The sequence below is a fragment of the Macaca thibetana genome, chromosome 1 (genome assembly GCF_024542745.1).
Source record: "Macaca thibetana thibetana isolate TM-01 chromosome 1, ASM2454274v1, whole genome shotgun sequence".
Taxonomy (NCBI): Eukaryota; Metazoa; Chordata; class Mammalia; order Primates; family Cercopithecidae; genus Macaca; species Macaca thibetana.
In genome coordinates, this window is record NC_065578.1 from 31,961,340 (window position 1) to 31,978,681 (window position 17,342).

At 49.2% G+C, this 17,342-nt stretch overlaps 2 protein-coding genes and 1 long non-coding RNA gene across 4 annotated transcripts in view; 1 reads left to right on the forward strand and 2 right to left on the reverse strand.

The window, feature by feature from the left end:
• RNF19B (ring finger protein 19B) overlaps positions 1–4,360 on the reverse strand; it is a 29,557-nt gene extending 25,197 nt beyond the window's left edge. For both annotated transcript variants that reach the window (XM_050794917.1, XM_050794906.1), the window contains exon 1: positions 3,610–4,360. In XM_050794917.1, coding sequence (XP_050650874.1) covers positions 3,610–4,247 — 638 coding nt within the window. In that variant the 5' untranslated portion in view covers positions 4,248–4,360. The remainder of the gene's footprint in view (positions 1–3,609) is intronic.
• AZIN2 (antizyme inhibitor 2) overlaps positions 1–17,342 on the forward strand; it is a 220,298-nt gene that overhangs the window by 68,318 nt on the left and 134,638 nt on the right. The gene's annotated exons all lie outside the window — the stretch shown is intronic.
• On the reverse strand, positions 4,483–7,191 carry LOC126958540 (uncharacterized). Its single transcript, XR_007727215.1, has 3 exons — positions 6,339–7,191; positions 5,012–5,121; positions 4,483–4,771 (listed from the first exon to the last, which is right to left on the reverse strand). It is a non-coding gene; the product is annotated as an uncharacterized LOC126958540 (long non-coding RNA).

Here is a 17,342-nt window from a genome sequence, read left to right on the forward strand (position 1 = left end):
TATAATCCCAGTTACTCAGGAGGCTAAGGTGGGAGTGAGTACTGCTTTAGCCAAGGAGTTTGAGGTTGTAGTAAGCCACGATTATGCCACTGCACTCCAGCCTGGGCACAGAGTTGAGACTCCCTCTCTAAAACAAAACAAAACAAAACAACACTGTTCAAAACAAAACAAGGGAACTATGACATCCCATAAGAACACAGAAGCTATTTTTTTTCCTGGCATTAAAAAGAGGCAGCAATAATCCCAGCACTTCGGGAGGCCAAGGCGGGAAAACAGCTTGAGCCCAGGAGTTCAAGACCAGCCTGGGCAACATAGGGAGACTCTGTCTCTACTACTACTACTACTACTAATAATAATAATAATTAGCTAGGCTTGGTGGCATGCACCTGTGGTCCCAGCTACTTGAGATGCTGAGGCAGACGGATCACCTGAGCCCAGGAGGTTGAGGCTGCAGTGAGTCATGATTGCACCACTGCTGCACTCCAGCTTGGGTGACAGAGCGAAACCCTGTCCCCCCCCCCAAAAAAAGATGCAAAGCAACTAGCCACATCCCAAGGGAGAACTCAGGCATCTATTTGGCAACTAACAGAATTTTAAAGTTACTCCCTGTAACCACTTTCAACTGAAGATCTCAAAACACTGTGTAAACATTAACTAAATCTCTCAAGTCAGGAAAGAATTAGGCCTATTTCAGATAAGAAAAATAAGGTAGGTAGGAGGCTGTTAACAACAGGAATCAGAAAGGAAACTAGACTCTAGTATCTTTGGCTTTCTCAATGTTGTCCTCAGGCTACACTTAATGAAATGCACCCAAGCAGCAGCATCCTCAATAATGGGGCTATGTTGATAAGCCAATGCTTTTTAAAACAGGGGCTGAGTGGAAGGAACATTGGCCTTGGTTGGAATTAAGACCCCTGTTCTAAGCCTGGTTTCACCACTTACTAGTTATATGACCCTGAACAAGTCATTCAATTTCCTTAAACTTTGGTTTCCTCATTTGTAAAACTATATCAAACCTATCTCACAAGGTTGTGAGGATCAAATTAAATTATATATGCCTGGCGCACAGGTATTGAGAGGCCAACTTTCTTTCTTTCCCCAAACTCCACCTTAAGTCTGTAGATGATACATATTTAAAAATACATAGCTTATATATATTACTATACATATGATTATCATTCTTTTAACTAATTAAGAAATAAAATCTGGAGGATACTAACATAATACTTGACTAAAATAAGAAATGGCCTAATTTTTTAATAACTTCCAAATAGTTGAGAGTTGTCACCAAGCTTGAAAATTATTTTCTGTGCATTTTTATTGATGTGAGCAAAGACAGAAACTGACTTTAGAAAAATTTAAAAAATGGACGTTTTCCAGAAAGATGATCTGCCACATTTCTTAGAACTCAAGGAAACATCTCAGAAAGGAGTTAATGTACTATTCCAAAATTAACTATGCGGCGGTTTTTTTTTTTTTTTTTTTTTTTTTTTTTTTGAGACGGAATCTCTCTGTCACCCAGGCTGGAGTACAGTGGCCTGATCTCGGCTCACTGCAACCTCTGCCTCTTGGGTTCAAGTGATTCTGCCTCAGCCTCCTGGGTAGCTGGGACTACAGGTGTGCACCACCACCCAGGCTAATTTTTGTATTTTTAGTAGAGACAAGATTTCACTATGTTGGCCAGGCTGGTCTCGAGCTTCTGACCTCAGGTGATCCGCCTGCCTTGGTCTCCCAGAGTGCTAGGACTACAGGCGTGAGCCACCGAGCCTGGCCTGTGTTCTCTTAATATTCGTTTGGTTAAAAAAACAGATCAACAGTATCTGTAAAACTTTAATATCATATAAATTAACCGCAGAGGGCCAGTAAGATCACCAGACATAAACAGTTCCATGAACCTAAAAGGTCCTTCCTGATACTTATTAACTGAAAGTGAAAGTCAGCCACCATAAACACCACTCCTTTGACCACAACACTTCAAAGTAATTTAGAAACCCCATCTCAGTGAGGTTAAATAACACACCCATTTCTAAACAAGTCTGGCAGAATTAAAAACAGAAGTTAACTCTTCTTACCCTTCTAGACAGTCTAAGACAGCGCCTTTTGAAAGGAGACAACCAGCAGGATCATGGAGATCTCAAAACAACCTGGATATATAGGCTACAATTAAAAGTCCTTAACTCCTTTGAAGCTAAAGATCACACAACTTTTTACTAGCGTTACATTTACACACTGCAATGAGTCCCTAGCATCTTTTTGTCGCCAAAACACGACACACAAGAATAAAATTATCTGCCCAAGGTCACAGAGCAGGTAATGGCTGTCTGACTCCCAACTACTTAAATGAGCCCCTCTTCCTGTGTGCAACCATTCATGGGATATACCGACAGTAACAATCAGTTAGACTTCTAAAGGTGGGGAGGGCGAGGAGGGTCTCCACTGAATGCTTCAGATAGGAAAATCTGGTGTATTATGTCTCTGCAGATATTGCATATTTTAATTCACTGCCCTTTAAAATTCAGCATACATGGTGCATTAAAAAGACTGTCATCAAGAACTCAAGATCAAAGGGGTTCAGAAACACAATTTATCCTACCACACCAACCTCTGGACATTCTTCTTCTCAGTGCCCCATTGAGTCTCTGGACAAAGAACATGTCTGTCCATCCCTCACCCTACCCAACGCAGTAAGGTAAGAACGACAGAGTGCCTCCCGATAACGTGGCACAGAACACACAGTGCTCAGGGTACCCCAGAGCCTATTCCCTGGTCACCTCCATCCCAACTTTCTGGGAGAACACGCCTTCTTCTGCAATGCTGCTAAGTCTGCCCCTAGCCAAGTAGACCCACCCCTCCGATGCGCTGCCCCCCTCAGAATATTCTCATTCCCTCCTTGGCCAAATATCCCTTCCCTGCTCTTACTGAGAGATACTCCCCACCTTGGCCGGGAGCGGTGGCTCACGCCTGTAATCCCAACACTTCGGGAGGCCGAGGCAGGCAGATCACCTGAGGTCAGCAGTTCGAGACCAGCCTGGCCAACATGGTGAAACCCCATCTCTGCTAAAAATACAAAGAAATTAGCTGGGCGTGGTGGCGGGCGCCTGTAATCCCAGCTACTCGGGAGGCTGAGGCAGGAGAATCGCTTGAACCTGGGAGGCGAAGGTTGCAGTGAGCCGAGATCGCGCCATTGCACTCCAGCCTGGGCAAAAGAGCGAGACTCCGTCTACCCGCCCCCCCGCAAAAAAAAAAAAATAGAGACACTGCCCCCACCTCTGGACAGAGGGCATTCCCCCAACAAAAAAACCGCCTCTCCCTGTATCCTAACTTGATGGACAGCTCCCTTCCCCTCACCGAATGCTCAGCAGCCACCTCGAGCCCTGGGGCAGGGGGCGGGGTGTCGGGTGCGTTCACCCTACTAGTCTAGGCTTGCCTGATGGTTAGTTACCGGTTACCACCCCGCCGAAATTGCCGCCTTGCTGGTTTCCCTGCTTGGGACACACACGCAGCGCCGAGGACCGGCCCTGGAGGCCAGCTCCACGCGGGGTCCCCGCCGCCCCAGCCACGCCCCTCGGCCGCAGCCCGCCGCCCCCCGCGCCACGCCCCCGCGCTCACCCGCAGTCCGGGGCCGGGCACCAGCGGCAGTCGGGGTCCGAGGCTAGGTAGCGACGCAGCATGAACTCCTCGTACTTGTGCATAAGCGGCGGGTCGGCGAGCAGCAAACGGATGTCGTGCGGATTGAGTCGCTCGCTGCACTCGGGGCAGCTGATGGGCACCCTGCTCTCGCTTATCTCCAGGCGCAGGTAGTGGCGGAGGCAGTCCCGGCACGAGCGGTGCGGACAGCTGAGGAGGCGCGGGGCCAGCTCGGGCGGCAGCCGCACCAGGCACAGCGGGCACTCCACCTCCTCCGCGCCTGGGCCGCCGCCCTCCGCCGCCTCCTCATCGTCGAACCCCGGCTCCGCCGCCGCCGCCGCCGCGGCCTCCACCTCGGCCTCGGCGGCCGGCTCGGCGGGCAGCGCCTCGGGCGGCGGGGCCTGGGCCGCGGCAGGGGCCGGGGCGGGCGGCGGCGGCGCGGCCGGGGGCGGCGGCTCGGCCTGCGGCTTGGCCCGGGAGCGGCGACCGCGGGCCGAGGCGGAGAAGACGCTGTGGAAGGTGAGGCGCCGGCGCCGGCCGCTGTTGCGGCACTTGGGGTCGGGCGCGGCCGCATGTAGGGATGTGGAGCGCGGCGACTCGGAGTCCTTTTCGGAGCCCATGGCCCGCAGAGGCCGAGGGGCCAGGGGCGCCCAGCGCCGCCACAGCTCCCGCCTCAGTGCCCCTCAGCCAGCGCCCGGCCGCCGCCGCCACCGTCTCAGCCGCCCTCCTGGAGCTAGAAGCCGAGCAGCAACGACGAAGTGGTTATAAAGCCTCCGCCCCGCGCGCCGTTGCCCTGCGCAGGCGCTTCGCTCAAACACCTCACAACCCTCGCGCCCCGGTCGAGGGGTGCGCTGGGCGGGGCCGAGCGGGGTGGGGCCGGGCGAGCTGGGGCGGAGCTCCGCCTCCTGCAGGTCAGCTGGTTCCAGGGCCGCCATGTTGCGGAGACTGTGAGCGATCCTAGCCCACTGCTCTCCCTCGTCTCCGCCCCCAATTCCATCACGTCGACACTCAAGGTGGACTTTTTCGTTTGCGGTTCCTCACAGGTTGCCACTTCCAGTAAATGATGGTTCAGGTACATTATTTATAAAAAGTACACAGGGGTTGTTCAGATGGTGACTCCCAACTGGTCCACCTTCCAACATTTCTGTTTATTAAGCAGACAGCAGTAATTAATAAAGAATATATTCATTCATTGAGCTTCTGCAAAGTGCGAGGCATTACTAAATGAAACAGATAAGGTCCCCCATTGCAAGGAATTTACAGAATAAAGTCCAAATTTCTTAGTCTAGCAGTGTTCTCTATGTATTTAATAAACTCTATGTATATAATAATCTATTTCTAGGCTCACTTACCATTCAATCCTCCTGGTATCTTGCTTACTTACCCAAACTTGTGGAAGGAGACCCAGCGTTTTCTTGCCTGGCAGTGCCTTTGACTTTCTTTTTCTAGTTCCCCATTCCTCTGACTGGGGGAGGATCTGGACCCTTAGGCTTCCTAGTGGGAGGCAGGCAAACAGATTGAACAACAGGAATGAATCAGGATTACATTCAGTTGCAAATAACAAAAGAAAAAAATAGCTTACGATTGAAATTTATCCTTTTTTTTTTTTTTTTTTCCCCCCGAGACAGTTTTCCTCTGTCACTCAGGTTGGAGTGCAGTGGCGTGATCACAGCTCACTGCAGCCTCAACCTCCCAAGCTTAAGCAATCCTCCTACCCCAGCCTCCGGAGTAGCTGGGAGCACAGATGCGCCACCAGGCCTGCCTATTGTTTTTATTTTTTTCGTGGAGATGAGGCCTCCCCGTGTTGCTCAGGCTGGTCTGGAACTCCTGGGTTCAAGTGATCCTCCTACCTTGGCCTCTCAAGGTGCTGGGATTACAGGCATAAGCCACTGCACCCAGCTAGAAATTTCTCTCTTTCCATGAAATTTAAGTCCAAAAGTAGGCAGTTCAGGGCTGTTCAGCCATCCTCAGTATTTGGCTTCCAATGTTAAGGTCACCTCACTATGGTCCATATTCCAAACAGTGGGAAGGAAAAAGGGAAGAAAGATGCATCCTCTTCCTTTTAAGAAGACTGCCTTGGGGCCGGGCGCGGTGGCTCACGCTCATGCCTGTAATCCCAGCAGTTTGGGAGGCCGAGGCAGGCAGATCACGAGGTCAGGAGATCGAGGCCATCCTGGCTAACATGGTGAAATCCCCTCTCTACTAAAAATACAAAAAATTAGCCGGGCGTGGTGGCGGGTGCCTGTAGTCCCAGCTTCTCAGGAGGCTGAGGCAGGAGAATGGTGTGAACCTGGGAGGCGGAGGTTGAAGTGAGACAAGATCGTGCCACTGCACTCCAGCCTGTCCAGCCTGGGCAACAGAACGAGACTCTGTCTCAAAAAAAAAAAAAAAAAAAAAGAAAAAAAAGAAGACTGCCTTGGAAGTCCCGCACATTTTTGTTCACATCTCATTGGCCAAAACATATTCACATGGCCATACTCAGCTGCAAGGGAGCCTGGGAAACATTCTCTTAACTGGGTACAATGTGCCCAGCTAACAATGACTGTTCTGTTATTAATAAGGAATGGTAAGATGGGCCAGGCGCTGTGGCTCACACCTGTAATTACAACACTTTGGGAGGCCTAGGCAGGTGAATTTCTTAAGCCCAGGAGTTTGAGGCCAGCCTGAGCAACATGGCAAAACCCCATCTCTACAAAAAATAGAAAAATTACCTGGGTGTGATGGAGTGTGCCTGTAGTCCCCGCTACTTGGGAGACTGAGGTGGGAGGAATGCTTGAGCCTGGGAGGTTGAGACTGCAGTGAGCTGTGATTGTGCCACTGCACTTCAGCCTGGGTGACACAAAAAGACACCGTCTGAAAAGGTGGAAACCAGCTGTGATATTTAAAACCAGGTCTCCAGAACTTCAAACTTTTGACATAAAACAAGAAGGGGAGCCAACAAAGAAAACTGAAAAGCAGGGGCCAGTGACATAAAAGAAAAATTAAGCAGGCATGATGTCACAGACACCAACATAATATGTTCCCAGAAGGGAGTGGTCAATTGTGACAAACGCTGCTGAGAAATCAAGAAAGATAAAAACAGAGATGTGACCACTGGATTTGGCAACACCAAATAGTCCTAAAGGAGAGGGAGAGTTTAATCCTCAAATAGGAAGGAGGTTTGATGCTGGATGGCTAAAACAACAATTAGTGTCCATATTTATCTGGCAGAATAGGGTAGACTTGGCTATGGTAACAAACGAGCCAAATATCTCAATGGCATAACACAACAATGGTATATCTTTTCCACTCATGCAAAGCTGGCTATGGGTTAAGGCACTCTCCAGGGTAGCTGTCCTCAACTCTCCTGGGTAACTCAGAGATCCAGACTACTTCTGTCTTGGGCTCCACCATCTCAATGCAAAGCTTTCAGTATTGCCTCAAAAAGACAGCTGGAGGCCGGGCACGGTGGCTCACGCCTGTAATCCCAGTACTTTGGGAGGCCGAGGCGGGTGGATCACCTGAGGTCAGGAGTTCGAGACCAGCCTGGCCAACATGGTGAAACCCCATCTCTAAAAATACAAAAGTTAGCTGGGCATGGTAGGGGCGCCTGTAATCCCAGCTATTCAGGAGGCTGAGGCAGGAGAATTGCTTGAACCCAGGAGGTGGAAGTTGCAGTGAGCAGAGATTACACTACTGCACTCCAGCCTGGGCAACAGAGCAAGACTCTGTGTTAAAAACAAACAAACAAACAAACAAAAACAAACTGCAAGGGAAGCTGGGAAATGCAGGAAGAAACCGTAAGCCATTTAGTAAGCAGTAGTATCATCTCTGCCACAGTTCTCTATAGTCATATTTGACTTTGTTCTCAGTGTGCAAGGTCCTAATCAATTGCAGATCCCCCTTAGAGGAGGTATATATGGTGGGAATGGAAGGTGGGAGAGAAGGCTGCCTTGTTTCTTGGGTCAGATTGTGCTAAAAGATATGGGGACCCCCAATTGCAGGTAGATCCAGATGCGTTTTAGATGCTTCTCCTTGTGTAGCTGACAGAAACAGCTGTCAGAATCCCAGCTTGCTGGAAGGCTCAACACTACCAAATGTTTGCTTGTCTTGGCTCTGGCTTCCAAACAAATTTGGCCTCAGTTCAGAGCTGCCACCATCAGTGCTTTGGGGGAAATCACCTCTCTTAAATGCCACTAGACTTTGCAATGGCCCCAATTCGATTGGGTTTTCTTCTTTCCTGAGACTATCACCCTTGAATAAAGGGACTAAAGCAATTCCTCCCACATTTCCTTATGTGTCTCTTCTTGATAGAAACTGAGTAGTGACTCAGAGATGGCATGAGGGAGAAAAAGATTCTCACTCATCTGTACACTCATTCAGTAAAGATTTCTTTTTTTTTTTTTCTTTTTTTTTTTTTTTTTTTTTTTGAGACGGAGTCTCGCTCTGTCGCCCGGGCTGGAGTTCAGTGGCCGGATCTCAGCTCACTGCAAGCTCTGCCTCCCGGGTTCACGCCATTCTCCTGCCTCAGCCTCCCGAGTAGCTGGGACTACAGGCGCCCGCCACCTCTTCCGGCTAGTTTTTTGTATTTTTTAGTAGAGACGGGGTTTCACCGTGTCAGCCAGGATGGTCTCGATCTCCTGACCTCGTGATCCGCCCATCTCGGCCTCCCAAAGTGCTGGGATTACAGGCTTGAGCCACCGCGCCCAGCCTCAGTAAAGATTTCTTATACTTACTTTGTGCTAGGCTCTTTGCCAGCTACCAGGGTCATGGATATGAAAAACATAATCTACTGGGGGTTCCAGACAAGATGGTAGATCACTGAGATACCAGGTGATGAGGACAAATACAAAAAAGCTATGACAGACCAACAGAGGGCATGGCAAGCTCTGCTTAGGGTGGTCAGGGATGGCTTTCCTGAGGAGGAGCCCTTTGAGCTGGATCTCAAATGATGAACATGAGTTGACAAAGTCATAAGAAGGGGAAAGGACATTCCAAGCGTGGGGAGCAGGGAGGAAAGGCAGAGTGTGTATAAACACAGGCTAAGTCTGAGGAAGTATGAGCAGCAGGGTTGACAGGAGAAGAGAATGTTTGAAAGGACATGAGCAAGAAATGAAAATGGAAAGGTTCTGGCCGGGCACAGTGGCTCACGCCATAATCCCAGCACTTTGGGAGGCTGAGGTGGGCAGATCGCTTGAGGTCGGGAGGTTCGAGACCAGCCGGGCCAACATGCAGAAACCCTGTCTCTACTAAAAATACAAAAATTAGCCAGGCGTGGTAGCACTCACCTGTAGTCCCAGCTACTTGGGAGGCCAAGGCACAAGAATCACTTGAACCTGGGAGGCAGAGGGTACAGTGAGCCAAGATCGTGCCACTGCACTCTAAGCCTAGGCGACAGCGTGAGACTGCGTCTCAAAAAAAAAAAAAAAAAAAAAAGAAAAGAAAAAGAAAAAACCAAAAAAGAAAATGGAAAGGTTCTGTATTATGGCTCCATTGGATGCAAGAACCAGAAGCCTAACTTGAATGAGGCTAGGCCAAAGGAGTGATTTTTGGCTTCTATAACCTTTTGAACCCTATGTACCACAGCAGCTGCACCCAGGAAAGCCCCCAGATCCTGCACTCCATCATTCATCTTTGCTTCTCTGCATACTAGCTTCTTCTTTTTTTGTGTGTGGTAAGATATACATTTTAACCAATGTATATTTTATATACATCTACCATTTTAACCAATTTTAAGTGTACAGTTCGGTAACATTAAATCAATTCATATTATTGTGCAACCATCACCACCATCCATCTCCAGAACTTTTTTGTTTTCCCAGCTTGGAATTCCATAGACATTAAGCATTAACTCCCTCTTCTCCCCACTTTATTTTTTCAGTCTACTTTTCTCTCTTGCTGGAACTGTAGAATCCCTAGCTTACGTGTCCTAGCTTCCTCACCAGAGAGGAGTAATTATCTTCACTTTGTTCCAGATTCTCAAAATTCTTCAGAACAAGTCTGATTGATGAGGTTTGGCTGCATACTCACTCACATCTGTGGTCATGGGGGATGGAATACTATGATTGATAGGCCGTACCCGAACCATACAGCTGGACCAAAGGGAGGAGCAATTCTCCAAAAGGAAGGAGCTACTTTTTCACAAGGAAGGAGGGAGGGGCCAAACATGAGTAGATGAAATATGAAATGTTCATCAGAGATAGGCTGAGACCCAGCTACAGGAAGCCTTGAGTGCCAGTTGAGGAGCTCAGCCTTTAGTCTAGGAGGTATTATGGGACAGTTTAAATCAAGGAGAGCCATACATACAATGAAATTGGACTACAAAACCTGCTTTTTTTCTTACTTGAGGCTCTACTTTTCTTTTTTTCTTTTTTTTTTTTTTTGAGACGGAGTCTCGCTCTGTCGCCCGGGCTGGAGAGTGCAGTGGCCGGATCTCAGCTCACTGCAAACTCTGCCTCCCGGGTTCACGCCATTCTCCTGCCTCAGCCTCCCGAGTAGCTGGGACTACAGGCGCCCACCACCTCGCCCAGCTAGTTTTTTGTATTTTTTAGTAGAGACGGGGTTTCACCATGTTAGCCAGGATGGTCTCGATCTCCTGACCTCGTGATCCGCCCATCTCGGCCTCCCAAAGTGCTAGGATTACAGGCTTGAGCCACCGCGCCAGGCCTAGGCTCTACTTTTCTACTTTTGAGCTTTCTCTTGTGTTTTTCAAGGTGTTTTTTTTTTTTGAAACGGGGTCTCGCTCTGTTGCCCAGGCTGGAGTGCAGTGGTGTGATCTCGGCTCACTGCAAGCTCTGCCTCCCGGGTTCATGCCATTCTCCTGCCTCAGCCTCCCGAGTAGCTGGGACTACAGGCGCCACCATGCCCGGCAAATTTTTTGTGTTTTTTTTTTAGTAGAGATGGGGTTTCACCGTGTTAGCCAGTATGGTCTCGATCTCCTGACCTTGTGATCCACCCACCTCGGCCTCCCAAAGTGCTGGGATTATAGGCATGAGCCACCGCACTTGACCTTTTTTTTTTTTTTTTTTGAAACAGTCTTACTCTGTCACCCAGGCTGGAGTGCAATGGCGTGATCTCAGCTGACTGCAACCTCTGCCTCTGGGGTTCAAGCGATTCTCGTGCCTCAGCCTCCAGAATAGCTGGGACTACAGGCGCTCATCACCATGCCTGGCTGATTTTTTTTTGTATTTTAGTAGAGACGAGGTTTTGCCATGTTGGCCAGGCTGGTTTTGAACTCCTGACCTCAAGTGATCTGCCCACCTCTGCCTCCCAAAGTGCTGGGATTACAGGTGTGAGCCACCACGCCCAGCCTTTTTTTTTTTTTTTTTTTGAGATGGAGTTTCACTTTTTCGCTTTTGACGGAGTGCAATGGCGCGATCTCAGCTCTCTGCAACCTCTTGTCTCCCAGGTTCAAGGAATTCTCCTGCCTCAGCCTCCCAAGTAGCTGGGACTACAGGTGTGTGTCACCACGTCCAGCTAATTTTTTGTCTTGTTTTGTTTTTTGTTTTTTTTTTTGAGACGGAGTCTCGCTCTGTCACTCAGGCTGGAGTGCAGTGGCCGGATCTCAGCTCACTGCAAGCTCCGCCTCCTGGGTTCACACCATTCTCCTGCCTCAGCCTCCCGAGTAGCTGGGACTACAGGCGCCTGCCACCTCGCCCGGCTAGTTTTTTGTATTTTTTTAGTAGAGACGGGGTTTCACCATGTTAGCCAGGATGGTCTTGATCTCCTGACCTCGTGATCCGCCCATCTCGGCCTCCCAAAGTGCTGGGATTACAGGCTTGAGCCACCGCGCCTGGCCAGGCCCAGCTAATTTTTGTATTTTTAGTAGAGATGTGGTTTCACCATGTTGACCAGCTTCATCTCAAACTCCTGATCTCAGGTGATCTACCCACCCCAGCCTCCCAAAGTGCTGGGATTACAGGCGTGAGCCACAGCGCCTGACTTCAAGGTTGCTTTGAAAGCTAATTTTAATTAGATGTCACATGAATATTGAGGCTCCTAGCTCCTTCCTCTGGCTTCAGGAGTCACCTCTACCTGATGTGATCTCCATTTTTCCCTCTGGATCATGAGCTTCTGTGCCTAGTCAGCCTGATCTGGGTCACCTGCTATTTTCTGGGTCTCCTGGCCTGTCCTCTCTCTGCCTGCCTCAGGGAGTGGCCTCTTTATCCATCTGGAAGTCTTCCTGCCTCTGACCTGTCTGTCCTCTGATGCTCACATCGAAGTCCTATCTGTTTTATCTCCAAAATGCTTATGGAATCTCACCTTTCTCCCTGGGCTTACATGCACTGCCCTGTTCAAGCCTCATTATCTCTTCTGCTTCAATTTTGACCCCAGCCCCTCAATTGGTCTCTTTTGTGAAGCCATTGGCTCATGTCTACCCCTACTCAAAAACTTTCTCCAATTCTCACTGCAGAAAGCCTCATCTTCTTGCATGTCTCCTGGAATCAAGCCATTTTGCCTTCTTTATGTTATCTAAGTAAGTATGCCCAGGATTGTTAAGCCTTGCTTCTTTGCAAATGCTGGTCCCTCTGCTTCTTATGCCCTTCCTATCCCTCTTCACTTGGTGTAATCCTTTGCATATTTCAGGCCCATTTCCATGGTTACCATCCACCTTTCTACAGTCAGACCCACCTCCCTCCATCCTTTGTGTCCCCAGGGGACAGTGTAGATAACTCTAGAGTTACATGTATTACTAGCGTATCCACATACTTTACTGTCCAAAGCAGGATATTTGGAAGGAAGAAAGGGAATGCTATTAATTTGCGCTGGTTTAACAGGTGTCAATCGATCTGTTCCAGGCAAACTGGAAGATATGATCACCCACCTACACCCGACATCGCTGTAAAACCCGCAGTTGGTGCTTTCATTTATCTAATTCATTGCTCTCAACAGCCCTGTGAGCTTGGTATTGCTATCCCGTTTTCAAGATGAGAAGATGGAGCCTCAGAGAGAGAAGACTTGTGGCCACACAGTCAGCTCATCAGATTCTAAATCCTGGACTCTGACTCCACCCTTGGCACCTCCAATACCACAGGGTCTTGTCTGGGTTAGTGACATGTGAACTCTTAAGACAAAGAGGGAAGGTAGAAATGGAATCTTACTCATTGCATGCACTGGTCTCTGTCCAGGGCCTTGTGTAGCAAAGACCTCAGGGCATGTTTGTTGGATGGATGACTTCTTTTTTTGTTTTGTTTATAGACAGGGTCATGCTATGTTGCCCAGGCTGGAGTGTAGTGGCCATTCACAGGCAAAATCATAGTATGATACAACTTCAAACTCCTGCGCTTGAGCAGTCCTCCTGCCTCAGTCTTCCAAGTAGCTGGGACTACAGGCTTCATGACACCAAACCCATCGGATAGGTGACTTCTTAGGGATAGATACTGTGTGTTTTATCTTAAAATCTGTGCCCCTCCCCAGGACTTGTTATACATGGATTCATTCATTCATTCAATCAATCAATTAACATTTATTGAGTACCTACTATGTGCCTGACAGTGTTGGTGATACAGCAATGAGCAAAACAGACAAGGTCCCTGCTGACATGGAGCTTACAATCCAGTGGGAAAAACCCTTACAAAAACAACCATACAAATAAACACACAGTTACAAATCAGGATAAATGGTAAGAAGGAAAAATACTTGGTGTGAGGTGTAAGAAATATTTTGGAGGTAAATTTAATAGGTTTTGTTCATAGATTTGATTGGGGACAGCGAGATGGAGATGGTTCTCAGGTTTTTGCTTGAAACAGAGAAGAGCATTTTGGGGAGATAGGTGGGGCTGGATGTGTGGGACTTGAGGCATCTGTGGGATTTCTCTTTTAATCTTTGCCACCTCCCGCAGGTCGATTTACTCAAAGCTGAAAAATTAGAGCAAATAATGGAAACCTGCAAATAAAGCTGGTCTCCAGGTAGGTAAGGTAGAAAGAAGGGCAGGTGTGGGAAGGCAGGAGAAAAGCAGAGAGGGTAAGGGGGACGAGAGGTGTTCATGGAGACAATAATCAGACCTCCCAGATAATAATCAGACCTCCCAAGACAATAGTCAGACGATAATCAGACAATTGCTCCCACACAATAATCAGACGTGCCAAGCTCCCAATAATCAGACCTCCCTAGGACTGCGGCGATACCGTACGTTTCACACTGCGGAACGAGCACGGCTCGCGTCTTCCCTTGCCCGGGGCAGGGCCAGCGCTTTCCTCCGGCGCTCGAACGAGGGGAGGGGGCCGCTTAGTGCCTGGAAATCCGAGCAGCGTTGGCTTGCTTGGCTGCGCAACCCGCCAATCCGGCTGCGCCCGGTGGCGGTGCCATGTGACCAGCCTCCCCTTCCCTCCCTGGCCTTCCAGGGAAGACCGGCATCCCCGCCGCCCCGCCACCCTCGCCATCCCGTCCCCGCCCCTCGCGTGCCGCATCCGCGCAGGAGGGCGCCCGGCGAGGGGCCGGGATTCCGCCGCAGTCCGTAGCGGCGCAGGGGACGCGAGCGGAGCGGAGGCGAGCGAGTTGCTGCCGCAGCTCCCGCAGTGTTTTCCGTCAAGGTCAAGCATACCCACTCGTTGACAAGGCTGCCTCCGAAATCCCTCCCTTGCAGTCCTCCCAGCCGTTCCCACCGCCTTTGCCACTCATCCGGAGGTAGCCTTCCTCGGACCACTGCCCCTGCCTCTCACTGGGCTTCCAGCAGACACAGCGGGGGATGGGAGGGTTTCAATAGATTCTGCGCCGCGAGCTTCCCAGCCACCTTTCTCATACGTACAGCTCATGGTGTGTCGCCCTGCCTTAAACCCCACGCTGGCTCCCCGTGCCCGATGAGAGAGCATTTAGAGCCTTCATAACCAAGACTCACCTTCACCCTCACCAGTCCCACTGCCTCCTTGCACGGGAGACCCTATCCCTCTGGACCCCTGGCCCTTCCAGGGATAGCCATCACTTGTATACTTGTGACTGCTCTTGCTGTAGGATCCCCTTTCCCCGTTTGTGAGCCTAGCGAATTCCTAGACCCTACTTAATTATAATAAAGCAACAGAGGGTAGAAACTGGCACAAAAATGGCGCTTAGCAAAGGTCACAGGCCGGGCGCGGTGGCTCAAGCCTGTAATCCCAGCACTTTGGGAGGCCGAGACGGGCGGATCACGAGGTCAGGAGATCGAGACCATCCTGGTTAACACGGTGAAACCCCGTCTCTACTAAAAAATACAAAAAATTAGCCGGGCGCGGTGGTGGGCGCCTGTAGTCCCAGCTACTCGGGAGGCTGAGGCAGGAGAATGGCGTGAACCCGGGAGGCGGAGCTTGCAGTGAGCTGAGATCCGGCCACTGCACTCCAGCCCGGGCGACAGAGCGAGACTCTGTCTCAAAAAAAAAAAACAAAAAAAAACAAAACAAAAACAAAAGCAAAGGTCACAAAGGTGAAAGCCTGCAGGAGTCAAGCAGGAGACAGAAATACGCTGGTGCATCAGGGGCATAAGAAAAACCTGTCTTATGGCATGAAGTACAGTATTTAGAAAGAAAAAACAAAGGAAAAACCTGTCGAAAGGACAGATCTTCATTTAGGCCAATATGCTCCTTGGGAGAAATATGGTTCTTGTGATGCCAGATTTTCTGAATTTATAAGACAAGTCACAAATCTGGACTTTTATGTGTAATCCATCAATTTTTAAATGTTGATTTGACTTTTTAAAAACACCCCTGTGAGCCAGATGCATGTCATAAACCCTTAGCACATGACCTCCACCCTTAGAGAAGAAGATGGCTTTCGTTAGGAAAATACTTTGGAAAACTAGGGTAAAGGTGTGGTCTTGAATGTCTGTGAGGCAGCTGTTCTGGGGGCAACAAAGAAGCAGCCAGGCACGGTGGCTCACGCCTGTAATCCCAGCACTTTGGGAGGCCGAGGCGGGTGGATCACGAGGTCAGGAGTTTGACACCAGCCTGGCCAACATAGTGAAACCCAATCTCTACTAAAAATACAAAAATTAACCAGGTGTGGTGGCACGCACCTGTAGTCCCAGCTACTTGGGAGGCTGAGACAGGAGAATCGCTTGAACCCGGGAGGCAGAGGTTGCAGTGAGTCAAGACCATGCCATCGCACTCCAGCCTGGGTGACAGAGTGAGACTCCATCTCAAAAAAAAAAAAAAAAAAAGGAAGATAACTTATATTTGGATCTGTTCCCCAATGGCTCTGGATGTTTTAAACAAGAGGTCATACATACACTGAGAAGCTACTGAGGGCTCAGAGATTCTACCAGAATCTGGAGGACTGGATTTGGGACATGGGCAGGACCCGAGGGCTCTGGGGAGGGGTGGGCAGCAGGAAGCCAGAGAGGGCCAGAATGACAGCAAATGTTTCCTCCTATCCTTGTGGGGACTACATGAAGGCCAAAGAGGAGCCCTGTAAAGCTTTCACTTGATGATGGTGGTGATGGGGAGATAGGAGAGAAAACCAACCCCTCAACCCTGAGGCTTCACACAATGGGATAATGCCTGGAAGAGAAATCTGAAAGGTCCTTAGGAAGAGAGAGTGGAATGAATAGCCAAAGGCAAATGTACTTTAGCAGGAGACAAGAGATGGCTTGTGGCTGAGGCTGGGCACTATGGAGGAAAGTAGAAAAGGCTGTTTTGGAAACCGAGAGTTGTTTTTGTTTTTGTTCATCCTGAGGTTTATAGCTATGATGTGAATGTCTCTGCCTCCTATCCCTGGAAATATTCAAGAAAGATCTTCTATATTCATGGAGGCTGCCCTGACTGGGGTGTTGGTGGAAACAGCTGAAGGGGCTAACTTTTACATCTGTTTTGCTACAGTGCTGACCAAAGATAGTACAGGCTGAAGTAGGAATTGGAGCAGGAGAAGCAAAGTCTCCCAGGAATTTGCAGTAATCCTGGAAAGGGGTTTTGTAATGGGTGCTTGGGTCCACGCTTTGAAGGTTTCAAGGGGTCAGAAGGCCCCTGGCCGACATCCAGGTTACATTAATAAAAGACCAACTACTATTAACTGAGTACAAACAGTCCCCACCTTTTGATTTCTTGAATTTACAATGGTGTGAAAGCAATATGCATTCAGTAGAAACCATACTTTTTTTTTTTTGAGACAGAGTCTTGCTTTGTCGCCCAGGCTGGAGTGCAGCGTCACGATCTCAGCTCACTGCAACCTCCGCCTCCCGGGTTCAAGCAATTCTCCTGCCTCAGCCTCCCAAGTAGCTGGGACTACAGGTGGGCGCCACCACGCCTGGCTAATTTTTGTATTTTTAGTAGAGATGGGGTTTCACCATAGGCCAGGCTGGTCTCGAACTCCTGACTTCAAGATCCGCACGCCTTGGCTTCCCAAAGTGCTGGGATTATAGGCGTGAGCCACCGCGCCTGGCCTAGAAACCATACTTTTAGTACCCAACCAACCATTCTGTTTTTCACTTTCAGTGCAGTTTTCAATATATTACACGAGATATTCAACACATTACTTAAAAATAGGCTTTGTGTTATATAATTTTGCCAGACTGAAGGCTAGTGCAAGTGTTCTGAGCATGTTTAAGAAAGGCTAAGCTGAGCTATGATGTTCAGTAGGTTAGGTTTATCAAATGCGTTTTCTGCTTACAATATTTTCAACATATGATGGGTTTATTGAGACACAAATTGAGAAGTGGCCAGGCGCAGTGGCTCACACCTGTAATCCCAGCACTTTGGGAGTCAGAGGTGGGTGGATCACTTGAGGTCAGGAGTTTGACACCAGCCTGGCCAACATGGCGAAACCCCATGTCT